Source organism: Tachysurus fulvidraco, chromosome 1 (genome assembly GCF_022655615.1).
Source record: "Tachysurus fulvidraco isolate hzauxx_2018 chromosome 1, HZAU_PFXX_2.0, whole genome shotgun sequence".
Classification (NCBI taxonomy): domain Eukaryota; kingdom Metazoa; phylum Chordata; class Actinopteri; order Siluriformes; family Bagridae; genus Tachysurus; species Tachysurus fulvidraco.
In genome coordinates this window covers 6,381,291-6,408,889 of record NC_062518.1, presented here as the reverse complement: position 1 = coordinate 6,408,889, position 27,599 = coordinate 6,381,291, and the positions used below count along the sequence as shown (strand labels likewise).

General features: G+C 36.6%; 1 protein-coding gene across 2 annotated transcripts; it reads left to right on the top strand.

The window, feature by feature from the left end:
- On the top strand, positions 1–26,096 carry pkp3b (plakophilin 3b). 2 transcript variants are annotated; one of them, XM_047815616.1, is made up of 13 exons: positions 1–498; positions 8,576–8,664; positions 10,057–10,673; positions 10,982–11,105; positions 15,175–15,379; positions 16,572–16,746; positions 17,814–17,931; positions 18,153–18,320; positions 18,402–18,602; positions 19,693–19,846; positions 20,607–20,802; positions 22,350–22,437; positions 24,706–26,096. In XM_047815616.1, the coding sequence occupies exons 1-13, from the start codon at positions 336–338 to the stop codon at positions 24,742–24,744; spliced, it is 2,337 nt and encodes a 778-aa protein (XP_047671572.1). In that variant the 5' UTR covers positions 1–335; the 3' UTR covers positions 24,745–26,096. The 2 variants fall into 2 exon arrangements, with proteins under 2 accessions (XP_047671572.1, XP_026992900.1); XM_027137099.2 differs by having other exon boundaries at positions 8–498; positions 18,402–18,584.
- Positions 26,097–27,599: the final 1,503 nt, after the last annotated feature.

Below are 27,599 nucleotides of genomic sequence, written 5' to 3'. Positions count from 1 at the left end.
ACTCATTGCATTTCGAATAGAAAGGTTTGCGTGAAACTGGGTGGGGTTAATGGATAGAAAAAAATAGGGTCGATAGGGTGGAAATAAATCAACCTGGCAACCTTGGAACAGGAGAAAGAGGAGACTTATCTACTCTGAGTTTCCCGTGTAGTCGGGAATCAGTCGCTAGAGGGTTTATTTACGTGTTCCATTCAACCCCGATCCACTTTTTTCTTGCGCCGATACGATTTCCTTGGAAAGTTTGAATTTTTTCTTTGTTTTTTTTTTTTTGTTGCTTGCTTGTTTGTTTTCGGATCAATTGTCATTGCCATAGTTCCCCGTGCGACAGGTTCAGGATGAGCACCAGTGAGGGTTTGTTTTTCTCGGCTTTGCAGCCACACACAGCCGTGAGCACGTACGCTGTACCGAATGACCGCGAGCTCACCGCGGACCGGCAGCCCAGGGAGAAGCGCGTGCAGCAGCAGGTCCAACAAAGGCTTGCGGAAAAAGCATCATCAGGTGAGCGCGCGAGTCAACTATGTCTAGTTTATAAACGTACAGATACTTTTAACTATGGAAAAATAACATGCTTTTTTATGTGATCATAAGTGATGAGTTTAGGGATCTGTTCTGTAAAGGTGCTTTGCACGAACTATGTTATGTCATAAAATTGCACGTGCGTAAAATAAACAGAGTGAAAACAAATGCATCAGATATGTACTTTAAAATAAAATAATCATCTGAACAATCACATATGAAAACAAAACCCACATGAAGCGTCCGAAAAACAACACATTTCAGTTTCACTGGGTAAATACAGTAAACCTATGTGAAGTTCATGTGACCTTTCTGTAAGGGTTACTTACATGGCATTCACTTAGAGGTGAGGTCATGCTGCTTAGTTTCTGTTCTATTAATCAGTTCACTGTGTCTTATTTTTCTTAGAATAATAAATACAGTGCTACAGTTTTTACATTTTGGTTACTATTACACACAAAAAACAGCAGTAAGATTAACCATGTAGGTTGAATATTAAGCAACATAGCTGATGATAATTACATTCCTATTATTATTAAACACAGGTAGTGTCTCTACCCATCTCTGAATACACACAATAAGCCTCTGCTCACTGTAGCCTTCAGAATTATATGGGATCATGGGGTCCATGGTTTGCTGTTCAAATATTTGGAAAAAGCCAGACACAAAAGGGAACGTTGAAAAGCTACAGACAATTGACATCTGCTTGATTTTAACAATGGAGCTTCAAAAAAAAAAAGTGAACGGTGTGGAGAGAAAATGCAAAATTCAAACATTTTGACTAAATTTTCCAGTGTATTGTTGTTCTTTTTTGCATATTCAGAAATGAATGAATTAGTCATACTGGGTAACAGATATTAAAAACACATTCAAGGATTTGTTTTTACTAAAACTTTAAGGCTTTTCATTGGGCTTGTCTTCTAACTGGGGTCGTAATATTCAGGATTTTAGAATGGAAATGCTGATAGTCACGGTGAAAAGTCTGAAAGATAATTGCAGGGTTTTCCCATGCTTATGTGTTGTGGAACTGCAGTGTTTTGGCTAATTTTGGACTTCCAGGCAGCAGACTGTGATTATGGAAAATCCTGTGGGAAAATTGTCATCTTTTTTAATGTAGATCTTTGTATGGTTCTGTGGTCTTAATATAAAAGTCTTAAAGAGCTTAAATAAAGGGCAACATTCTGATTATTTATTTATTTATTTTTACCTCAGGAGCCCTGCATTAGCAAGATTATGGTAATTTGCAGTAATATATTACTGCTGTTCACATTGTTTTGTCCCTATAATTAGAAACTAAAAAAAAAATAGTTGTGTTTGTGTGTGTGTATGTGTGTGTGTGTGTGTGTGTGTGTGTGTGTGTGTGTGTGTGTGTGTGTGTGTGTGTGTGTGTGTGTGTGTGTGAAAGAAGCTGATGTGATTAAATGTAAATTTCTAAAATGGGTCACACCAGGCTATTATGTTTTGGTAGTATTTGGCTAGAGAGTTTTCTGTGTGTGTGTGTGTGTGTGTGTGTGTGTGTGTGTGTGTGTGTGTGTGTGTGTGTGTGTGTGTGTGTGTGTTTGTGCAGGTATCACTTACCTCTTCTTGGCTCATGTTTCTGTTGGAATTAGGTCATGTGTCATTTTGAGCCTTTAATGAATCTCTAGTGTTAACATTATCATGTTTACGCCTTCACCTACTACTGTGAAAGACAAAACCTCCTGATAAGTATTTGCTAAAGATTTACATTTATGTGAGCAGATGCATTAGACAAAGGCTTTATGTGCCATGTTTAGTTTAGTATGTCCCCTAGAGAATAGAGAATACTTTTTTCAGTGGAAAAAGTTTCATGAACATGTTTTAAAATTATACTCTAGTTTTATTTTTAAACTAAATTTATACTTAATGCATCTACAATGTATGTATAATTTCCCCAGACATGAATTTTGACTCATTTCCCTGTCCCGAGGAAGGAACAGAAAACTGCTGACTGGAAATTCCCTTACAGTATAATGAAAGTTTATGGGAAATTGGGCCAGAAGTAAATCTGTAAAATTCATCTTTTTTAGAGAACTGTACTTGTACTAACTGTACTTGTGTGACAAGTGGCACTGCCCTTTGAGTCATGAGGACATGGATTAGTTCCTTATAGGAAAGATCACCAAAAATCTATGCAAGAACTAGCACTTAAGAACTAGTGTTTTTTCCTCTTTCAAACAAGCTCTGGCAATGGCATGCTAACTTATCTCCTAATCTGTTTTAACAGCCCCAATGAGCTACCAAAATCCATTCCAATCTCTCATTGGTGCCTATAGAATTTACGTTCCCCTTAGCCCTGCATTCATGGGAATTATCTCAAACACCAGGACCAGCTGTGCCCTGTGTTATAAAACCCACACACCATTGTAAACTTACTGAACCATGTGGCAGCTCTTTTGAATTTGGCTGCATGTCATGTGGATTTTGTTCAGAGCTTCTTCGGCCTGTATGAAGAGTGAGGCTGGGATCTTAACCTTAGATCCCAGGGGAATATGTTATGAAGTAAGACATGAGATAGAATGGTTTATACATTAGAATATAACAATATGATAGTTTGATTTAAGGAAAAATATTATTTTGGAACAGAGCCGATATCCAAAATATGTATTTCATGAATTCAGTTCAAGTCAATTTTAATTTCAATTGATTGTTAATTTCATAAAAAAGTAACTTTGCTGAAATATTGACACAGCCTTAAATGAGCAAGCCAACAGCAGCAGAGGAAATGGAAGTACTTGTTAAGACAACATACTGAAGAAAACTTGAGTGGAACCAGACTCAGAAAGTGAACCTATTTCTTATCTTGGTGACAAAAGATGCAGTGGATGCAATTGTGAGTCATTACACTTCCACAACTGTGTACTATACAGTCAGACAATTTCAAACCTCAAGGTCATTAGGGAAAGTTTATTGGCTTATTAATGTTTGTAAGTTGATAGTTATGTTCAGTCCTGGTCTTGGTCCAGGTAGAAGTCTATCTGATCCATTAAATTGTCCAATTTTATTAAAATATGACGGTTAAAGATTTAGGTTTGTCCCCAGCAAAATGGACAAATAAGAAAAAATCAGGTCAGGTTCGTTTAGGATGACTTTTATGCTACTGTATATAGAATGTTAAACTGTAAAAAATAAGTTTTCCATTGTTTTCCATTTTCCAAGTATGCATGAACCATATTGTATTATTTGGTGCTTGCTGCCACCTCATCTAATTTTCCAATGTTCTCAAGGCACTCTTCTGGTTCTGGGCCCTGAGCCTATTGCCATTTTTTTTAGAGAAGGCTCTGCAGCTGTGCCTATGTTTCCTTAGTGACCACACAGCATCAAACGAAGGATAATGAATAGTCAGCAGTAGTTACATAAGTTAGAGTTTTGATGCTTTATTCAGTTTGGGCATTGACCAGTGATCAAACAACTACAGAAAAAGCTGCTTTTAATCCTGCTCTGTATTAAAAAATGTTGGCAATTCAAAAAATGTTATGAAGGTGTAGAATTACGAAGTTATTTGCTCAGTGTCTATATGTGTCTGCTCTACCGGCAGAACCCCGTTTATTTTGCAGATTTAAGGTTAACAAAGGTACCAAGGAACAAAGGACTAGAGAGTTATACTTAGGGTCATGAATACATTTCCTAAACTCCTTGGCAAGACAAGAACAGGAAAGAGGATAAGCAGGGGTTTGGTATAGGAGGTAGGAGACAGGATGCAAGTGTGTAAACTTGATACAAGCTTTGTTGGGGCATATACAAACATCATAGAGTAGGGAGAGGCAGGTAGAGTTAATTATATATAATCAATAGATCAGAAATGTAACATAGAAACTTTGATTAAAATCAGAAAATCAAGAAACTAGAAACTTTATTGGAAACTATGTAGTCAAATATGGACAAAATAGGAATTTTATAAACCAGAAAACAAGACTTTGACTTACAAGTGATGATACAATAACGCGTATTATTTGCTTGTTAATAATGCATGACAAAGCTGCTTGATGTTACAAAGGAATAGCATCAAGCAAAAGTATATAGATGGTATACAAGCAGAACAGGTGAACAGAATCAGGCAACAAAGCAAGGACACAATAGGGTTTGAAATGGGACTAGACCAGAAAACAACACGTGGACACATGAACTTTTGTATCCATGGGAACGGCAATGCCAATGGTAGAATCCTTTAGAGCGACATATGTAGCAGTCCGAAAAACAAGGAAGAAGAACTACTCTTTTAAATGTAAAATTTTATGATTATGTTTTAGCTCAAGGTACAGACTAATGCTTAGAAAAAAAAAACATAAAAATCTTTGGTAATTTGTAATTCAGCAAATACTCTTCTGGTTCTTTTCTTAATTCAGGGAAATTCGTCTTAGTTATAATTGCACATACAGACACAGAGGAAAGATGTAAGATTGAAAACAGTAGTTCCTTTAAGTAGCACTCGTATTTTGACTGAACCTTTAGTCAGCTCTGTATCAGACAGTCTCAGGATGACCGGTTCAGTGGTCACTTCTCTGGAATCAGTGACTCCTGTGCAGGAGACATTCCTGTCTTGTCATTCGGTATGTGTTATCAGTAACCCACTGCTGTTTTTAGACTGTTGGTTAAGTGGTTAGCTGCGCAGTGTTGAACTTCTTCAACTCTCTTCTGAAGAAATACTGTGTAAAATAGCTGACAGATATAGCAGGGCATGGTGTAATACTCCTTAACATTTATCAGGCTACTGTTACTTTAAGACGATACTTGGAAAAATTGCATCCGCCTCATTATTTAGCTGTCAGTAGGATTTATGATTGCATTCCCAGCTTTAGCGGCACAGCTGCCAGACAATAGCCTCCCTTATTGCGTTGCTTGTGTGTACGGCTAGGGTCATTTTGATTGCTTCTTTTGAAATTACAGAAAGGAATTTCCGGATAATGAACAAAAGGACTAAGGATGTGATGCTACTGAGATGAAGAGGCAGTTTGATTGAAATTAAGTCTGTGGATGCCCAGAAAGAGCTACCAAGTCTAACAGATTGAGTGTGAAACATTGTTAAAATGTAGAAAATTACTAGAAACAATTGCAATGAAGCACAACTGTTTTAAATACCATTCACAATGTTGCATCATGGCTATATGACTTTAGCTCAAGCAGATGCTTTGCATCGGAAATTTACCAGATCTGTTTGAGAAAGGGAGTGACCAACACACTCCCACATACTGCTCGTAGATTTCTAGAATGAAAGGCTTTCACTTTGGAGAAAAAACTGGGAAACAGAGGAGACAAGCAGCTCAAAAGCGTCTGATCTTTGTGCCCTGGTCACGCAACCGCATTTTGAAGAAGACCAGATGTTGAGATTTCAGTAGAAAGCTACCTCTGATTAGACTTGCAGGAAGCTCCTTGCCCTGAAGGTTTATCATCTAATAAAAAAGTAAAGATCTATCAGTAACCCCTTCATTTTATTTTTGTCAAGGTATGCTATCGCCCATACCGATCCCGTTGTTCTACCCCTGAATAAAACAAAAGAGAAAATGGTTTGAGGAAACCACAGCAGAAACACTGCTTACAATTGTGTTACAGCCTCAATATAAAAACTTACACAATATACACAAGCCAACTAAAAACCTCTTGGAGCACATATCCACAAAAATGAAAAATATGTATTTGTTACTACCCTCAAACACTTATTTGGAGCTTTGGGTATTTATGTATGACTCATAGTGTAAGTTGCTGGAAAAATGTCTTTGAGAAAAAGTCATAACAGTGTTTACTTTAAAGTGTTAAAGAAAACAGTACAACTCTGAATCTACGACACAGCAAAGACCACCAGTGTTGAATTATCTACAGGACTGAAAGGGAGCTGTTTATGTATTTCTAGCCAATTCAGCATTATTGCGTATGTTGAAAACAGACCACACAAGTCTTTCTATACGTTCAATTCTCAAATAGCTTGTAAATGTTTTTCATCTCACAATTATGAAACCTAGCCAGTCTTGTTTAACCTACTTTTACAAAATATGTAATAGTGGCAAATCATTATTGATCATGTAGAGTATAATTTTTTCAATATTTTAAAATAAACATTAATTTGTATATTTCTATAGCTGGCGATTTGTCCTGAACAACATTAATAGAAATAATATATAATATTTTATTTATTATCTAACTTTGTAACTCATATACACTCACCAGTCACTTTAATAGGAAAAGATAGTTCAGAGAGATCAGAAAAAAATCTAAAGACAGGACCAAAGTAACTAACAACTCTTTAGCACAATGGAACAGCTTGAACACACAACATGCCAAAGCTTGAGGCAGGTGGGATTAAATAGCAGAAAAAAACAACTTTAGATTCCAAAAATTGAATCTGAGGCACCATCAATCCAGTCATTACTGTAGCTAACCAGTATCAAGCCAAGCCACAAAATTAACACAATAAATCTGGATGTTTTTCTATTGATGCATCATTTTGCTTTAATATATATTTTATACTTTAGACTACAAAATCCTTTGGATTTATTGTTCCCCAGTGAGTTCAAGCAAATCAGGCTCTTTTTAAATGTAGCCATTTTGTAACAGCCTGCAAAACAGCCTTTAAAAAAACAAATAAAAAAAAACATAGCTATCACACAATTTTCTTTCTATGAAATTCTGCTTTTTAGAATTTTTCTGTTTCTTAACTGCTTAATCTGGTGTTTTATACAGCATCAGTTTTTACTGGGAACATTTCTTGCATTCATGTATAAAATCTCTTGTGTTGGCGAATTGTACCATAGAATGTTATTCTTCTGTCATTTTTAATATGATTTGGATAAAGATTGGCATAAACCTGTTTGTTATTTAATTATTGCAAAGAAATAAAATAAAAAAAAAAGCCGTAAGCTAATATATAGACAAGCAGGGAACGAAAAAGTGAAAAACAAAATACTATGAATACTTTTAACTTTTTATAAAGTTTTAAAGGCTTAATTCAGATATAAAGGTAGATCTAATGAAAGAAAATGTTTAATATTGTTGTTACTGTATATAAACAGTTTCATGTTATTGTATTATTGTAGATTTGCACTGTTGGTAGTGGACGTTACATTTTAAGTGGACTCTTACTGTACTTTCTGAAGCGAACAAGTCTGATAAGTAATCCCCCTCCCACTCCCTTAAACGAACTGGCTTTTATTTCTTCATAGCTGACTTCATCGTTTCTGAAACCCAGTCGACCTCTGAAATTTTTAATGGTTGAATAGGAGTAAGAGAGAAAGTGCTTGTATGGGGCGGTGGTGGTTGAATAAAGAGATAGGTAGATAAAAAGTCTCAAATTAAGAGTGAACTATAGAAACCAAGATAAATCAAACATTCAAAATATCCAGTAAAATTTTCTTTTGAATTCTTCTGTCTCTAATATAAGTTATTTTGCTGAAATTTTGTTAGGATGTCAGAAGACCTGTTATCCAAACACTTCACTAATTTGTGATATTTCACTAACTTTACTAAAAGGCTTCCTGGGATCCTATCTCTGATGTCATGTGCATAGTAATATGTGGTATTAATGTCTCACAGCAGAGAGGGTTGGATTATTAGAGATGCTTGAATTAATTTGAGGGGGGCACGGTGGCTTAGTGGTTAGCACGTTCGCCTCACACCTCCAGGGTTGGGGGTTCGATTCCCGCCTCCGCCTTGTGTGTGTGGAGTTTGCATGTTCTCCCCGTGCCTCGGGGGTTTCCTCCGGGTACTCCGGTTTCCTCCCACGGTCCAAAGACATGCATGGTAGGTTGATTGGCATCTCTGGAAAATTGTCCGTAGTGTGTGAGTGAATGAGAGTGTGTGTGCCCTGCGATGGGTTGGCACTCCTTCCAGGGTGTATCCTGCCTTGATGCCCGATGACGCCTGAGATAGGCACAGGCTCCGTGTGACTCAAGAAGTTTGGATAAGCGGTAGAAAATTTATTTATTTATTTATTTATTTATTTATTTGAAAACCTGTTCTGTTGGAACGATCACATTGAATCGATGAAGGCGTATTTGATGTCATGGTTCATGCACTGTTTTATTCATTTTGTTTTATTTTCCTGTTTTAGAGTATAGTGGCATATCCATGAAGAGGTACAACAGCCAGGGGACTGGAATAAACTCTAAGACAGTTGTTTTCAATGGCAGCAGAACAGCAGTAAGTACTGCATCACATCAGTACTAAGTGCTCTTTTATTTTTGTATTTACACCCTCAAAAAATGTAACTGCATTGTAAACAGTCATCCATCTAAAAGTAATGGATCTTTTCTGTTTATTTATTTGTTTGTTTAAAGGTTAAAAAGAGCGTAAAAGGGTTGACAATTGTTGGAGAGGCGGAAAGAGAGAAAAAGCATTACGGGGCGGGGTAAATTGATGTTATGTGTCACTATTGACCTTTTGAAAAGATTTACAATGAAAGAATAAGAAGGAATGTTAAGCAGAGACTTTAATTTTCTAAAAAGACAAAACCTGTCTGAAAATCAACCCTTTTCAGTCATATATCATAGGGTTAAAAGTTTAATTTACAAACAAGCATTTGTTAGTCTCATGACAATCCCCACAGTGACACACTTGGTGACTACACCTCTGTCACACGCTGGTGTAGTATTTGACATTCTTCTGCCAAAGCCATGTTTAGAAGGTGAAGTACAGCTTCTACACATGTAGTGCTGTGGGAGCATTTGGAACATTCCCAATCCATGATCTCATGAGTTGAATGGCCAAGAAAAAGCTGTGATAGCAAAAAATGAGGGACATTTGCCAAGTGTGTGCTATTCCAATATAAATCAGAAACAAAACTAAGACTACAAAGGCTTTCTCCAGTCATGAGTTTTATTTTTGTAAATCTTTAGTTATGATTTAGACATGTATATCGGTGTACTATATTTAGGCAGAGGAACAAGGTATAGGAATGTCTGGAATGTACATACTGTACTGTATGTTTGTCTTATAAACACTAGGAATGCATAAGAATACATTTCAAATCAACTACTTGTGTTTCTTTAGAGTATTAAAGGATTCTTCATCTAATGTTCATTGATAATATGTGCCTATTTACTATGTATAGCAATTTTGACATGTTTTGCAATAATGAAAAAAGTCATTGTCAAAGATCTTTTAAAGTCAACACTGCTTAATGTGAATTCACCAGAATTGCTCTGATGTTGTTGTTTTTTTAACATTTTAAACAATGAAGCAATACAATAAAAATAAATGTATCATCACCTGAAGGTGTTTTTTGGTGTCCACCCACGGTAGGGCAGAAACAGACAAGTTATTCCCTCAGAAAAAAAAACAGGCCCAATCATACAGATTTAGAGGTTCATTTACTGAGAATTTTATTATATTGTACCACAGGACTATGTATTCCCCATAAATTCTTTGTGAATGAATGCATTATTATATGAATACGTTTTAAATGACCATGCAGTCTGGACTTTTCTCATTGCAGGGAAAGTTTAATTTCTTGCATGTTGTAATCACACGTGTTACAGATGTTGTAAAGAGAGATAAGTTTTAGTTATTGTCTCATCATTTGTCTTGCTCTAGAATCCACGATTGCATCAGGGTACTGGAGGGTTCAGCTCACGCTCAGCTGTGGAAATGGGCACACAGCGCAAGGTCAGCCTTGGCACACCCATGCCCGCTGTTGTTGGCAATCCGTACAGATATTATGATGGCTCCTACAATGGAGGGCATCATATTGGCCAGGTAAATCGAGTGGAGCAGGAAGTGATGCAAGGGCAGCCTTCTCCAAGTGGCAACTGGGTAACTCAGGAGGGTATGACCTCCTCAGAGCATCGCTCCCACTATGGTCATAGTCCATTGCCCGGTATGTCACCTATGAGACGGAGTCTCAGTGGTACGCTGGTGCTTGATGCTCCTGGCAGAGGATGGAAGGAGGCAGAGCTTGCTCATCAGTATTCTTCCAAAGGCCCAGCCCACCGCACCCTGATGCGCATGAATAATCGGCAGACGCAGCAGCAGAGGATGGGCAGCAACACTATTCAGTGGCAGCAAGCATCCGCTGGAGGCAGCACCATGATGGCCGGAGGGCAGTATCCTGGTATGATACGGCGAACAGGATCAATGCACAGCCTGAAGAGCGTTGGTCGAGGGATGGATGTTTGTGATGCATTGGCCAGTGGCAGGGACATTTCTGGAGGGTAAGTTAGTCGTACAGCTTTTAGCTTAATTGAATCAGAATCAATTGTATGCTATATTGCCAACAATGAAAGCATTCAATGTTCAGGTGGATATTTTTTGATGCTAGAAAGTGGCCACTAGCTTTATCAATTTATTGGACAAACTGTTAAAGTAAATGCAAAATAGCATGTTGTTGTCATGTGGTAACTACTTGTCCCTTGACTTTTAAAATAATGAAATACTGGAAACTGGACTGATCTGTGATGATTTACCCATGACCTTTTCCATGATGTCTTTCCTGCTCTTCCTGTGTTTGTCTCATGGTCAGAATTCACAGCCTTGACATGACGACTGCAGTCAGTTATCTCAGCTCAGCAGATGTTGCAATGCACATGCTTGGAGCCGCCTACATTCAGCATCAGTGTTACCATAGCAATGATGCCAAGGACCTGGTAAACAAATTATTATTGTGCAAAATCAGGTATCATCAGTAAACCAATAGACGCTTTCCTTAGATAATGTACAGTATCTATACTGATTTAGATTTTCCTTTTTAGAGCTTCATTACAGGCTTTGTGTCAGCTAGTGAAAAACACTGAACGGCACTTTTCATAAGAGTGATCGAAGACTATTGTATGAAATGCATATTAAACATAATACATGATGCCCAAAAAAACAGAGATAATATTTATCTTCTAACACAATTTTTTTCCATTAGAATCCTTTTAATAGTAGTCGTTTAATAATATTTTTTTAAAGGGTGTGTTAAAATAGTTAAAATGTAAATTATCACTCAAAACATCTCTGAAAATCCTGTACAGAAAGCAGCAGGCAGCAAGATGAACTCGCTCTTTCCCCAGTTGTGTGTGCATGAAACTGCATCTCTCTCACTAAACAAATTGAGAAACAGGGTACGCTTCAAAAAGGTACTTTAGGTAGGTTTGGTCCTCTTAATATTAAATATGGGTGATGTTGAATAAAATTTGAATGCTTTTTTTTACTCACTGAGCCCATGATTATTTCCAATTAAAGTAGAGATAGCGTGCGAGCTAGAGTTATCATTAGCAAGGACTGTCATAACATCACTTTCAAGCACACTTGTATACTTAACAATAGAAATACTGGATTTTTTATTTTCTGGTGCAGGTCCCAAGGTGGGATTCCCCCCTGTTGAGATTTTCACAGTTATTCAGCCCTGCTTTTGTTGTGCAAACGGCCCCATCACCTGTGAGGCCTGGCTCATTTTCATTTGTTCACTCGGAGTAGCTCAGATCCAAGGCAGGCCAAACCTCTGTCTGTGACGGAAACCTTCAAGGCCTATCTATACAAAATAGTCTGTTTAATTTATATTAAAAAATTGTGTGCTAAGGTTTGTCATTGCCATAGTACATATCATATTTATATAACCCTTGTGCAGACCTGGGGTCTATTTGACTCATCTGGAAAGTTTAATGTTTCATAACTTGGGTTTCCTTCCACATATTTGCCTGAAATTTACCAGGATTGTTCCAAATTATGAACTTTGCAAGTAAAATTAATCTTGTCCTCCCGGGTCAATTTTACCCGGGCACATTTAGTGGGGCAATAGGTCACACTTTTGCTCTTTTCAGCGCAATGACCATACATACAGACACAAAAATGCACACATAAAATGTCCACTAACACACGGACCCAAAACACACACTCACACACCACAGACACACACACACATTTGATACACTTTTGATACACTTTTGATATGCCCTTGCCTAGCAGAGGAGTGTGTATGAGACATGAGGAGTGTATTTGGAACAGTAAGAGTGTGTATGAGACATGAAGAGGAGTGTGTATGAGACATCCCTTACTTAGGAAAGAATGAAAGGTTTCTAATACATGAATAAAATGAAAACTTGCTAACACTTCAGTCTCCAACGTATGTTTGTAGACAAATGTCATAAGCTGAGTGAAGTTATGGTCCATGGCTTTTGACATGTTCTTAGACATAATGAATAAAATGATGTAATTTCATTTTCATTGGCCCTCAATGAATTATAACACCAAAAGTTAATTTTGAGACGGACCGCAACATGCCTCCACAGAAGATGCACCATGGTAATAGGAAGCCCTGTCTGAGCCAGACGACAAAAGGCGGCACTGTGTGGGTAGAGGAGGACATTGGAATGACCAGTGCAGTAGCAAATCGCTTGTGCTTCACTGTGCAAGCTGGACCCTGGGCGACTGGGGTACTTTCCCAAGTAAGGAGATGCAGCCATCCAGAACTTGATCCCAAATTTGTCTGGCTTGGTTGCGATATACTGTGTGAATGGACAACAAACCATGGTAGGGAACAGTTGTTCATCTATGGTCATGTGTTTTCCTGGAGTGAAACTCTCAGCACAGTTCTTGTTGAAGCATGTCCAGATGTCGGAGACCGCAGCAAATTTGTCTGTTAGAAGGTGTTGCATAATTGAAATGAATCTATCTCTTGCCATTGTCTCTTTGAAAGTCAGGAGATTGTTTTGAAACCATTTTGACCATTTATAATGTCAGTAAACAATAAAACCTGTTTTTTCCAGGTCAAATTGACTTGAATGCTTATAAAGTAAAAATTCTACAATGATCACCATTCTGTGTGATCAGCTTACATTTTGAACATTTTACACTTGTTATGTCTATTTTGCCTACCAGATGCCATCTGATCACCCAAAAACGGGCTACACACACATACAAACACACACACACACACACACACACACACACACACACACACCTCTTATGCTTTTTATTATATTTAATTTATGAACAATAAACCTCATGATATTATTCCATGATTTTAAGTAAAATAAGCAGAAATTATTAAATATTATTTTGGATAACCACTGGCTGGTGTATGTCAAACATCCCCAGGTCAAAGCTGACTGAAGCAACTAAATTCATGAATAAAAGAGAGAAAACAAATATGATTTGAATATGAAAACACAACATCTGTGTGTGTGTGTGTGTGTGTGTGTGTGTGTGTGTGTGTGTGTGTGTGTGTGTGTGTGTGTGTGTGTGTGTGTTTCGGCAGATCATATTTTGCCCTCTGCTTGACAAAGGCATTTCAAAAGTGTGAAATATTTACAAATGTGTAGCTTTTTTTTTCTGGAGGCCTAATGAGATGCAATGCCCATTTTGTGTGTGTGTGTGTGTGTGTGTGTGTGTGTGGTGTGTGAGTGTGTGTTTTGGGTGCGTGTGTTAGTGGACATTTTATGTGTGCATTTTTGTGTCTGTATGTATGTTCATTGCGCTGAAAAGGGCAAAAGTGTGACCTATTGCCCAACTATGTGGCAATTGACCCGGGAGGACAAGATTAATTTTACTTGCAAAGTTCATAATTTGTAACAATCCTGGTAAATTTCAGGCAAATATGTGGAAGGAAACCCAAGTTATGACACATTAAACTTTCCAGATGAGTCAAATAGACCCCAGGTCTGCACAAGGGTTGTATAAATATGATATGTACTATGGCAATGACAAACCTTAGCACACAATTTTTTTATATAAATTAAACAGACTATTTTGTATAGATAGGCCTTGAAGGTTTCCGTCACAGACAGAGCTTTGGCCTGCCTTGGATCTGAGCTACTCTGAGTGAACAAATGCAAATGAGCCAGGCCTCACAGGTGATGGAGCCGTTTGCACAACAAAAGGAGGAGAACAATGGAGCTGTAGGTGTGAGGTCCAGGGATTTTACGCAAAATTGCGCAGGTTTAGCAAATCTAGTTTAACTGCTTGAAAGCCAAGTTACAATCTATAAACATGCAACCTCTCCTTTTTTATGATTTATAATGAAAGTTGTGAAAAGGAGGTTGGGGACATGTATAAAATGATTGACAAGAGCCCAATCCAAATACAAAAAACATTCCAGATACTCCACATTCCGAAAGGCAGTTTTCCAATTTTTTTTTCAGCTACATTATACACTTGTTCTGACAATTGCTTAAACTATTATTTTTTTAATCATTTCTACTAAGTTCTATTTTTTTTTTTGTTCTAATTGGAAATGAAAAATAACGATTGCACCTTTAAAAACCTCTCGGGTATGATATCTATCAAAATAGAGCTCTAATTTTAATGAAATCATCATTATACATTATTGTGATTTTTTTTACTCTTTGTAATGCTTAAAAGGGAACTTTCCTTTAAATATTATTAAATATGCAGATTTGTATTACCTTGACCTTAAAAGTCCTTCCTTCTGAGAATAATTTTTTAATAAGTTCTATTGTTTAGCTTCACATTCAAACTAAATGCATGGAACACTTTCCATGTGTCTGTAATCCAGAGGCCCTAAGGGTGGAAAACATTTTGTGCCTGAGAACACATGAGAGCAAAAACTGGCCAAAACTTGTCTTTTCATCTCTTTAAGCTGCAGATGTTTGGCACTTTGATTAGGCAGTGCTTCACTGCATGTGTCCTACAAAGGCAAAGAAGGAATTTTGAAGTGCATCGTTCCAAGAATGTCACTTTAAAGCATCTTCCTATGCTTGTACACATACATAGGTACGAAATCTGAAGGGGATCCCTGCACTGGTGCAGCTATACTGTAGTGAAAACCAGGAAGTGCAACGGTACGCTACGGGAGCCACACGCAATCTCATTTACGAGAACATGGAAAACAAAGCAGCGCTGATCGAGGCTGGAGGTATCAGCAAACTGGTTTCTGCATTGAGAGAGCCAGATGATGAACTTCGCAAGAATGTTACAGGTATAACATACTGTACATTAAAAAAAAGACTTTTTTAAAAACTAAAAATATCTTGAATATGAGGAACTTTATATTCTTATTATTAATCAAATGTTTGTTTGTTTGTTTTTTGTTTGTTTTTTTGATGCTAATACTTATTTCAGTCTTTATGTGCTCTTATTCTATTAGCCGATAATGTAGCTTTTTTCTAGAGAAAAAATATTGAAATTAGCAACTAATTTCTAGAATTAGCTTTAGTAATCATATTCGTTTTAATGTAAACTTATAGTAGGAAACACTAGATAATGTAACTATATTAAAGATATTTTCACTTGCTAAGCTGTTTTTTTGTTTCATAGTATTTCTGTCATGCAGAACTCATGCTGTCAGACTTACAGGGAGGATAAGCTCAAGCAACTTCCTCCCTAATACATTCCTCCCTGATCACTTCTGACAAATCGGCATGGTGCAGCTACTGGCTACTATTCAACTAGCACTTCTTTCTCAATCTTCTGCATTTATTTAAAAACAATTGTAAAATGGTTTATTGTAACTTTGAACAATGTTTTAAACTCATGGTATCTTAAGTATGCAACCTAGTGAACCAGCATTAATGTATCCAATGAGAGAGATTTAAGCCCTTGTGTATGTCGCTCTGGATAAGGGCGCCTGCCAGATGCTGTAAATGTAAATGTAAAGCATAATTTATTGTCACTTAAATTGAGAACAAACTGATATACTTAAACAGTGCACTGAAAAGGTTTTAATAACTAGATTTAGGTAGAGTGATTTTTTTTAGTTTTAGTTTTGGCAGTAACCACAGGTGAACGTGCTGTAAGTGAACATGCTGGAAGACTTTAGAGAGACACAGTGAGTAAAAAAGGCACGAGATTGAAAATGATCAGACCGTTCTCTGGACTCATTCCAGCTCTGAGGTCCTATGGGACTGTGGACAATTCCCTTCCATAGGTCGCCTTTGTGCCTGCGTAAACCCCCCTTTTCCACCCACACACACAAACAGGGCTTGAAATTCTTTGCTTCTCTGTTTTCGGTTGCCAGGTGATTTAGCGATATTTTATGGCTCAGTTGGTTATGTGTTATACTGTATATGTGAAAATGTATTTATTGCCATAAAGGTTGCTATGATTAGAAGTGAATATTGCAAGAATATAGCAATGTTACGGTACGCTGTTGATGTTGTTTTTTTCTATAGGTATTTTGTGGAACCTGTCATCTAAGGATAGTTTAAAGGAGAAGTTAGCGAGGGAGAGTCTAGCCGAGCTGACAGAGCGAGTGCTGATTCCTCTCTCAGGAGGTGGAGATTCTGCAGTTATCCAGCAGAGCCAGTCTGAAATGGACATATTCTACAACACTACAGGCTGTCTTAGGTACATACACAGACAATTTATAGCTTTACAGTGCAAAGGTTTGCATATTCCTGATATCTGGTGTGCATTTTTATAGTGCATGAACTGAAAGAATATAATGTTTAGGCTCCACTTTTTAACATCCCAATTGTTTTGAAGGTGAATACAGGGTAAGGAAGTAGTTCAGTCTATAGGTTGAAAATTGTGCATAATTTTTCATAATTTCTCATACATTTATCACAACTTCTCAAATATATGTTTCTAGTAGAAAAATCATTCAAATACTTAATTTATTTTTTTTCTTTAAAAATCTTATTAGAAAAAACTGTATGTCACTGACAGTGTTACTGTATGACATTGAGCGTGTTAATTACTTTGAAGGACAAATCAAATCTCCCATTTTTGTGCAATCCATTGATTTGTATCTCTTCTACTGAAATGGTGTGAAAACTATCTTCATGTGGATTTAATCTAAGATGGATAATTAGGTTTTACATAAATCTGTGGAGTCAGGCTAAGTGCATAATGTCATTAAAGCAAAAGTGGGACTTCGGAAAGTCGTCTAAATATTTCTAACAAATTTTACTTCTGACAACTTGCTATGCTAAATATGTTAAATTAGAAAAACTTTCACTAGACATTTTGACTATACTTTTTGGGTTCCATGCGTTATAAATCCGAAGAAGGATTGAAGAAGAAACTGCACTCTACCAATTTTAGACGTGGTACACCAAGTTTATAGAAAAAACGCACATCCACCCCTCAAACACTTAAAGCACTTTGCTTGCACAGTTGATAAAGCAGTGTTGGTGTTTGTGTGTGTGTGTGTGTGTGTGGGTTGAGTGTGTTGGGTGTGTTTGTGTGTAAATGTTTACAAGACCAACATGAATAGGCAGTAGGCAATATTTAAAAGATCCACATGCATCAGCACATTCATGCATACCTAATCAAACCGAGTTCAATTCAAATACAGTAAGTTATCAGCAATGCCTTACTTGAAAAACACAACCATTTCTGTGCAAAGTCAAAGCATTTACAGTATGTATTGTATATACAGTATCCATTATTTTTTCATCCCCCTCTTGTAGAAACCTGAGCTCGGTGAATGGAAGGACCAGGCAGCAGATGAGAGACACTCGTTGCCTTGTGGACTCTCTCGTAGGATACATACAGAGCTCTCTGCAGGAGGGCAAGGCTGAGGACAAGGTCAGATCCGAGAAACTCTGAGAGCTCTGAGTTTATAACTAAAGTTTTGAATGTGCATGAGTTATAATCTCCAAAAGAATGAAATTTTCTCATGAAAATATCTATATCAAAATTTTAAACGTAACTTTACGAGAAGAATGATAGAATATCCATTATCAGATATTAATATGTTTAAAAAATAAACATAAGGTGATTCTCTGTGGTTCTCTCCCATGATGCAGGGTGTAGAGAACTGTGTGTGTGTCCTGAGAAACTTGTCTTTCCAGCTGTACTCTGAGATCCCCACATCAGTGCATCAGCGTTTGGAGGGTCCGACACGAGCTCAGGACGCACATCGCAGAGACGCCATCGGCTGCTTCATCACACCACAGAGCAAAAAATCAAAGGATGTGAGTGACATCAATGTACAAAAAAGTACTTTATTGCTTTATTTTAAATTTTTACAAGTCAAGGTTGTTTCTGTCTTGCAGAAAAGAAACCATGAGCTGTCGACATTGTCTGAGGTAGCTCGAGTACCAAAGGGGGCTGAGTGGCTTTGGCATCCTCAGATAGTTGGGTTGTATAATCAAGTGCTGCAAAATTGTGAGATGAACAACACTACACGTGAGGCTGCAGCTGGGGCCTTACAGAACATCACTGCAGGGGAAGGCCGGGTCAGACATCACTCCTCAGTATACTCACAACATCTGAAATAATTTCTAGTTGTGGTTTTGCAAGGAAGTGCATTTCTGCACTTCCTTGTTACTACATTCTAATCTGTCATATTTATGTAAAACATCAAACCTAGACAATTTACATATACTCTTTTATAATTAACATGCAACCTTTAGTGGCACCCAAGAGGTATTTTATGAAATATTAATTTGATATTTTAGTTATTTAGTTTAGAATCCCTGGTAGTCTAGTGACTAGGATCCCCTGCACTTTCAGCCATGGCTCAGGTTCAATTTCCGGGCAGGGAACCAAGCTAGCCTCTGGGGCTTGGACAAGTCAGCGCACTCTCAATGTCAGTCCAAACCTGGATACAAATAAGAAAGGCACCTGGCATAAAACCTGTGCCAAATTGAATATGCAGATGAATTCCTGTGGTGATTTGTAATGGGAGAAGAATGAACATAAAAGAAAAAATAAGTTTAACTTTGTTTAACAATTTAACTTTCAAATTACACGCCGTGGTGCTCATTTGCCAGTTGATAGAGGCACCAGTGGGAATTAGCTCTTGCTTTAACTCTAAATAAAGAGAGTGATGCAGCAGCACTAGATTCCTTTAGTTTGCTCAGCTTCCTCATCTCTCAGCGTTCTCAGTACTTCTTAAACAGATCAGCTTAAAAAGCTTCAAATTTCACTATAATACCACCAAGAATGCCACTGAGCTTGTCATTTCGTAGATAGCTAACAAACTGTACCAAGTCTATGCTTCAGCTCAGCACAGCTACATTGTGTGGCTACAATGCATTCTGGATTTTTGTATTTCTCCTTAATATTTATGGAACATTGTTACATTGCTATTAATGTTTCATTGTGACATCATCATCATGACATACAAAAAATACAGCCCGTGAGATGCTTTTCTGCTTATTCTAGTTGTACAGAGTGGTCTAAGCTTATCATTTTTTTTTCTTTTCTTATCTCTAGTTCTGCTTTAATCTTTTTGGGGTTTTTTTTCCCGCTCTGAGTAGGTCACCCTAATTACTCCAAACTTAGGGTTTCTTGCTTCCTGATTTTGTCTCTCATCTCTTGATCTATGTCTCTTTCTCTCAGTGGGCGTCAGTGTTGAGTCGTGTAGCTCTGGAACAGGAGCGAATGCTACCTGTGATTCTGGATCAGTTGAGAACCCCGACCGAAGCTGAGCTGCGTTCTCTCACCGGCCTGTTGAGGAATCTGTCCCGGCACTCCAAGGACAAGGCAGATATGGGTCAGTGCCAGGCACCAGTGAATGTGTGAAATTCCTGAGGAGATTAAGATCTGTGATTTTGCTTGGCATATTTTCACTTGCTTCCAACAAAGATATTCACAAAAATCATAAAATGTCATTGTAAAGCTAGTTCCTGCACCTTAAACACCTTTTGTTTTACAAAACAATACTCTCCATGACTTTTTCCTTTTTGACAAGGCTTGTTTTGTCAATGTCCTCCTTCTCTCTCCCTCCCTCTCTTGCCATCTCTCTCTCTCTCTCTCTCTCTCTCTCTCTGTTTTTTTTTCTTTTTGGTGAGAAAAAAATGGGTTTTTTTACTGTTCTGTAATGTGCTTGTTGCACAATTCTGTGCTTAAACAGCCAAACTGGCTTCTTTTTTCTTTTCTTTTTTTTTTTTTTACTCAAAACCATATGCTGGAAAGTCTGAATTGCTCAAGCCTAGAACCACTTCAGAAAATTAAATCAGCAATTAAATCCTGCCCTTTCTCGTTCTTAATCAAACATAATGAGAACTTCTTCCACAGATCTCAATGTATATTTCAACTCTACACCACGTCTCTCTGCCTTATAATGCCTTAATTCTATGTTATTTTTCTCAACGTCCCACCCATGGGTGTCTCCACCCATGCTTTCTCTCTGGCTACAATTCATTGCTTCCCCATTCATTCTGTTACACTCTTCTAGTTTACCAGTGGAATTTCTTACTCATGTGTCATGACCACTGGCCTAATATGACCTTTTTCTCTTTCTCTTACTGTAGCTACAAAAGTGGTGAATATCCTGGTGCCCAAGCTGCCTAGTGATGGCCATCAGAAAGAGCCATCTAGTGATGTAGTCGTCAACATCTGTGGCATTCTCAATAACCTGGTCATGGCAAGTTCACTGGCTGCAAGAGATGTGACTTACTTTGATGGAGTGCCCAAACTGGTTGGAATCAAAACGTCTCATGACAACAGGTAGTGAAGATAGGATAGGCTGGGTTTTTAGAACACACCTTGATTGAAATAAGATTAATAAACCTAAGGATAATTTAATTATGTACAAGACTACAGAAATTAAAATTTGCCCACTTGTAGGTGAAATTAGTCACTTTTTGGAGCTAGATGTGCTGCAGTTTCTATATGAGTTACGCTCACCATGTGGAAACTACAGTTAAGTTGGGCCAAATGTGATGATGTAACCTACAGCTGGTGTGAAATGACCAGCCTAAAAGTGATCGAGTTGAAAATAGTACTGAAAAAGGAAAAACAAAACAGTCAAATTAGGTAAAAGTCCTGGGCATGACCCAGATAATGAGTTGATGTTTTGTCAGTTTTGTCTGTTATAGGCAAAACATCATAACATAGGGAAAGTGTTTTAATTTAAATATATATCTTTATTTTTAAAAAGTTGTACACAAATATACATGCATGTTATAATTAATAACTAACTAACTAATATTAAACGCGAATTGATTGTGGCTAGTAAACATGCTAACAGTCTAATAATTTATAGTCACAGCTATAAATTTTAAGCCCAGTTTATGACAATCAAAATTTCTCATATGTGTGTTTGTTTCATTTACCCTGTTTTTCATTTGGTAAGAGCATAACCCATGCTAAGTAACGTTGCAATCTCTGTAGAACTAAAACCTCTTTTAAAAAAATACTGATTAGTCTACTGTAAGGTTACAATTTGGATAAAAATGGCATTGACATAAGACAGATAGATGTAAACAGTGTGCTTACCAATCCTGCTGAGAAAAAAAACAGCTTAAAAAGCATTATTTGTTACCGGCATGACCAGCAATGTTTACTGGTTGCCAGCAAGAAACCAGCAAAACAAGCTTTAAAAACAGATTTGATCAGTAAAAAATTCCATTCATAAACAATTTTATTTTTAGTGGAAAAATGAAGTTGGAAAGGATTATTTGCGCTCTCTTCTTTTTAAGTTAATGTCGGTGTTGGATATCAGTCGACTCTTCTGTTTTAATTTGAGTCGTGAGTTGTAGAATTGTAGGGTTTCAATAAAACCAAGTCAACATCATTACCGGCTAACTGTGAGATCCAAAAAATGCTAACAAGTTGCCCATTACCTCAAGATTAATCAGTAAAAAGCGCTCTTGATTACTTCAGTGACACCCACATAAGCACTGCGTTAACTTGGGACTTGGATTCAAAATATAAGTTTGAATTCTTAAAACATTGAGCTTTGCTGTGTGATTGTATATGCAGCAGGATTACTGAGATGATGGGTTATAATGTTTAATCAAAGAGTATGACAGTAAATTGAGTGTACAGGAAGCCAAGCTTTTCATAGCCCTCTTGTTTTCTTTACAGTCTTTAAGCAATTGACCGTGATGCAAATGCCTTCAGGACACAAAAATGTCCTCTGTTCAAGCTAATCTTCTCCACTCCTACTCCTGTGCTGTCGTGTCGTATGGCTTATTCATTATTTAGAAAAATTGTCCTGTGTATGGTCCAGTGGGTGGTTCTCATGTTTCCGATTTCCTTTTGCGTCTCAGTCCAGGGAAGGTGAAAGCAGCTAAGGCCGCCTCCACAGTGCTGTGTAACATGTTTCAGTACAGCAAGCTGCATAAAAACTACAAGCAGGTGAGATGCATTCAAATACAAATTTTAATATTATTGGTCACACACAACCACACACAGTACGGCATGCGGTGAAATGGTTTTTATAATAAATAAATTAATTTATTCGTACAGGTTGGAAGAGAAAAATAAATAGAAGATATATGAATGCACATCAGTGCAGAACAGTATGATTATTAAGGTGCAGATATGTGCAATTTTATTTCAATGTATAGAACATATGCTGTGCAAATCTGGTTGAGGAAGATGGTGTTGTGCAGACAAGTCCAGAAAAGTTCTGTGTGTTGTCCTCCTCGAGGATCCAAACACCTTGCGTGAAGACTTTCCTCTTCGTTAACTCTCTGATATTACAGTTTCAGGGTGCCTACTACACCATGCAGTATAAAACATATTTTAGACATAGAAAATGTCTGTGGATACTTGTTTATTTTGCTTCATTGTTCATCCTGCAAGTCTTGTTGACCTTTTCCAAAGTTACATGAAGTTAATTCACAGGAAACCTCTTACTGATTAACGTTTTACAATATCCTATTTAAAAAAAACACAACACAAACCGAGGCAGTTTTATGCACATAAGAACTTTGACACATTGCGATGTTCCAGCTTATTTAATTGAAGTACATTATAATATATTTAACTCACTGATACATTTGTATTTGACTTTACTGTCATGTATTTTGTATTCTTGAATGCATATTATACTACAGCCTTGCTGGATTTATGATTCTGGTTCATCAGAAGCTATAACATCAGCTCTGATAATAGTTTGGCTGAAAAAAAGTAAAAAAAAAAAAATCCCAGTATGTTATTGTTTCTATGGTAACAATAATAGAAACTCATGGATTTATTTGGCTCCACATATTGGATGAAAAAACATTTGGAGTCATGAAAGTCTGCACGATCTGTAATATGACAAGCTGCATTTTTTTTGGATCTGATTAATTTCTTAGAGGGAAAAAGGAGAGTTTGGTGAGAGAATCATTTTAATAGCAGATATCATGATAACAGACTAAATTAAAAATCCACAATTTGAAATGGAACTATAACCAGATAGAAGTATGCCATTACTAAATAAATAAATAATGATGGAATGTGCTGTTATAGGAAAATAATACAGTTCAGGGTGGAAACTCAGCCTTACGTTTCATCACTACCCGATCATTGATTATTTTTACATAGCATATCCCACTTGTTGGTTTTTTTTGGTGTTGTTGTTGTTGTTGTTTTTTTTGCCTACTGGATGAACAAATCTGCCCTTCTTATAGTTTTCTTGTTTTTATTTTTTTTATTTACATTTTATTTTATTTTTTGGAGTTGGAAATCCTGATTCAAAGGAACTCTAGTTTCATGGTTCATATGAGCATGCTGTGATTGACCAGTATAATAAGATCAAATCTGTGCTTCCCAAAGACATATCAGAAGTTGTAATAGCATTGTTTTAAAGTAACACTATAATAAGCACAATCTCCCACTTGATACACTCTTATGGCTCATTATGTCTTTGGTCAAGATAAGTAGGATGTGTGGAATGTGGCAGGAATGCATTGTTCCACCCTGTTACTGCAGCACTATCTGTTAGTCTTCCTGGTTCAACAATAGACAACATTTCTCATCACAAGTAATATCTGCCTCCAGTGCTACAGGGGTTTTACTGGGTGTGGCGAATAAGCTTGCCAATGATTTTACCCCATGTTTTTTTCTTGTTAAAAATACAACGTTTTTGTTTGTTTGTTCTCATTGTTTGTTTAGTTTGTGTTTTATTAATTTAAGATTTGACTGATATTCCCAAAAAGTGTCTGAAGGTTTGCATTCCTAATGACATGCTTTAGTTCATTTAGTGCTTGAAAAACAGTGTTTCAAGTTGTATTTAGGGCATGAAAAGTTGACATGGATGAAAACTCAGTTGGCTGTGAACAGTTAATTGATAGAGAATTAAAGATCTCTAAGATTTTTGCCAGAATTCTGGCAAAAAAATCTTAGAGAATATTAATAAGCTCCATATTTATACATATTTAGTATATGTCTCATTCTCAAATATCTATTTGACCATTTCATGCTGAATATTTTAACATGAATGAAAATCAGCAAAACCTCGTTGTCTTGTTGGTTGAATCATTTTAAAGCAAGAGTATGCAAATATGCACACAGATAGTATATAATATAATGTATATATAATGTACATATAAATAATGTAATAATGCATTAAATTATAATGTATGTGAGCAATACTTTACTGTTGTTCCTGTTTTTGTTTCTATTTCCATTTTACAGAAGGGGTTCACGAAAAGAGACTTCACTGATACATTCTAATTTGGTCATGCTGAGAAATACTGAGTGTCTGGACCTGTCATGAAACTTCACACGAATAACTGGCGTTCACCATGAAGGAAGGCTTTTTATGAGGATGTGCTTCTAATCTCTGGACTGAGCTCGAGTGCTTTTTGTTTTGGTTCCTTTTTACTCCCTTTTGCTTGCTGTGGATTTTTGAGAAGGTGCCTCTTTTTCCAATGAAGTGGGATAAAACTGGATGGAAATTTTGGATAAGCCCCATTCCGTATAAGGAATAATACACCATATTCCTCAATATAAGGAATAATGAACAATTTCCAATAATTTGGACTTTTTCTGCATACTCAATTCAGCAATACGTGCACACACACATCCATGATCACGATGAAGAAACTGACCAGGAAAAGAATTGTCATTTTATGTCCAGTAGTTTTTAGTGTGTTTAAGTTTTAAGTTGGATGTGTTAATGCTTTATGTGTCAGACTCACATTGTTGAAATATGCTAGAAGTTTTCCTCTGCTATCTATCATGAACAATTTAAATTGTTTTAGTTGACTTTTTTTTTTTTTTTACTATTTTTAGAGTATTATAAAAAAAACTGTAAATTCATATTTGTTTTCTGGACAATAAGAAAGAAAGATTCTAGAATGTTGAACTAGGACTGAATCTCACTTGTGCCGTTGTGAAATACAAGAGAAAAATGTGCCCCATTGGGGATGGGATTTAATGCAACTTCCAATCTAGCTTTCCCTTCTTCCAAGTATGTTGAGGTGCTTAGCAGTATTGTGTATAGAGTTAAAAAAAAGAAAGAAAGAAGGATATGGTGCCTAGTACAGTTGCAATTAAGAAAGATTTGGACTTGGATTTGAAACAAAAGAAATGGTATCTTAAATCAAGTTTATTTGCTTGTAATGCTTGATTTACTGCTGTTGCTTTTTCTGTATCACTCAAGCTACAATATTTGCTGTTTGATGTTTATTAATCTAAGAGATTTGAGTGTTTATGTACTTTTGTTACTGAAGGGTTACAGATTACCGTGAGAAATTACTGTTAGTGTAGCATCTCTAACAGAACAGATTGATTTAAATACTGAAATGAAGTGTTACATGAGAGAATCTAATGGTACCTCGACCTCGATGTTTAACTTAACACATTAACCAAAAATCTGGCATCACGTTGCCAATTTAAAAATTACACTGTTGTTTTCAGACATCTATAATTAACATCATGATCATCTCATATATAGATAACTGAACAAATAAAACCATTAGTCCTGCCAATAAAGTCTACTTTTGTTAGTGTTCACGAAAATTATTTTAGCATATGTCCATCTTTTTTTTGTTTTAACTTTAAAATTGTCTTTTTCACTCATTCTCTGGCGTCCATCTGTGTATCGAAGCACATTGTTCTGGGTGATATTTTCCAAACACGTGCGAGGATTTAAAAGGTTGATAGGATACACATTTCTCTCACTAGGCAGTGATTAGACAGATTGCCCTCTACACAGTCTGTCTTCTGTATGGGTGCAAATGGTAATAGCTGTATGAAAGGGGGTGTTTTGGAAAAACTGTGGGAAATAACAGAGGACTGATAGATGTAAAAGGAACAGATCAAAAACAGATGTCAGGAAGCTGATGGACTTTAGCCAAAAATGCTGACCTTGGGGTTTGGCTTGACCTTATCTCAAATGCTTATTATTATCTTCTCACTGTGCAGGCCATTGAGAGAGAATTACTGATAGTAACAGAAAAGAAAAAGGGAGTTACATAGTGAGATAACTGAATGTCAAAGAGTGTAATACAATGAATCTTAATTGTAATAAACACAACAATGTTCTTCATTTTTAAAGCTTTACTAGAAAAAAGTCTTGTACATTGTAAATCTGAAAGAAGCAGGGTTCAGTGAAAGTGAAAATTGCCTCTGAGTATTGAGCTCCTTAAAATAGCTGCTCTGTGCCTAAATAACAGGTTTAAACATGGGACATTTAGTTAACAAGATGCGTTGGTAAATATATCTTTTCTATTTTCTTTACTCTGAATTCACATCAAAATGCTATGGGTCACAACTGATTATAGACAAGGGTTATGCAGTTTAAAGCATAGACCCTTAAATATGGTTTCACGTGGCTCTTTGTGACATTGGTATACTGGATTTTAAAAGAAAAAACGGTTTAGTAAGCACGGTGGGATAGAATACCTTTCTATTGCTGAATAAAAGAACAATTATACCAAGATTAATTATGGAATTAAATGCGCAGGAAATGATTTTGATAGTCTAAGATACAAACAAAAAACTCCAAAACAAAAACACAAAATATCCTTCTAAGTGTGCTCTAAAAATCTATGCCCAAACAGAACCTAAATGCTAGTTTAAGAGGTGGAGCTTTATGAAAAATGACCGGATGACTCCCAGGTGGTGGTCTATCCATTTTTTTTTTCTTCTGTCAACAAACTGTAGCAGCTAGGAAGATCCTGTTTAGTTTAGTGAAAACATAACAGAATTGTGATCAAAATCATATTACAATATTTAAGCTTCTTAAAAATAAAATGAACTGAAAACATGCTTCTGCAGTCAACAAAGCATTTTTATGGGTATTGGGTCGGTAGTTAGCTGAATATGTTTAAATCTAAATCTAAAAATACGGAAAAATGTAATTAGTTTGTCACTGTTCCAAGTCCCAATTACAATCAAACCATAGTATGATTAATTTGACTTTTGGTGAAAATATACATAAATATGATGAAATATATTTCATATACAATCCCTCACACAAATGCAAGATGCACAGGAGGACGCAGGCAAGCAGTTAAGGAAGCATTTTTCCTTACACAGTGATTATTTAAAATAACTTACATTTGTGTTAACTTCTAGTAAAT

Excerpts from the sequence above, each read along its gene's own strand:
- pkp3b (XM_047815616.1), top strand. The coding sequence starts at position 336 with ATGAGCACCAGTGAGGGTTTGTTTTTCTCGGCTTTGCAGCCACACACA. Across the intron at positions 8,665-10,056 it reads TCAATGGCAGCAGAACAGCA|AATCCACGATTGCATCAGGG; the intron begins GTAAGTACTGCA and ends GTCTTGCTCTAG. Across the intron at positions 10,674-10,981 it reads GGCAGGGACATTTCTGGAGG|AATTCACAGCCTTGACATGA; the intron begins GTAAGTTAGTCG and ends TCTCATGGTCAG.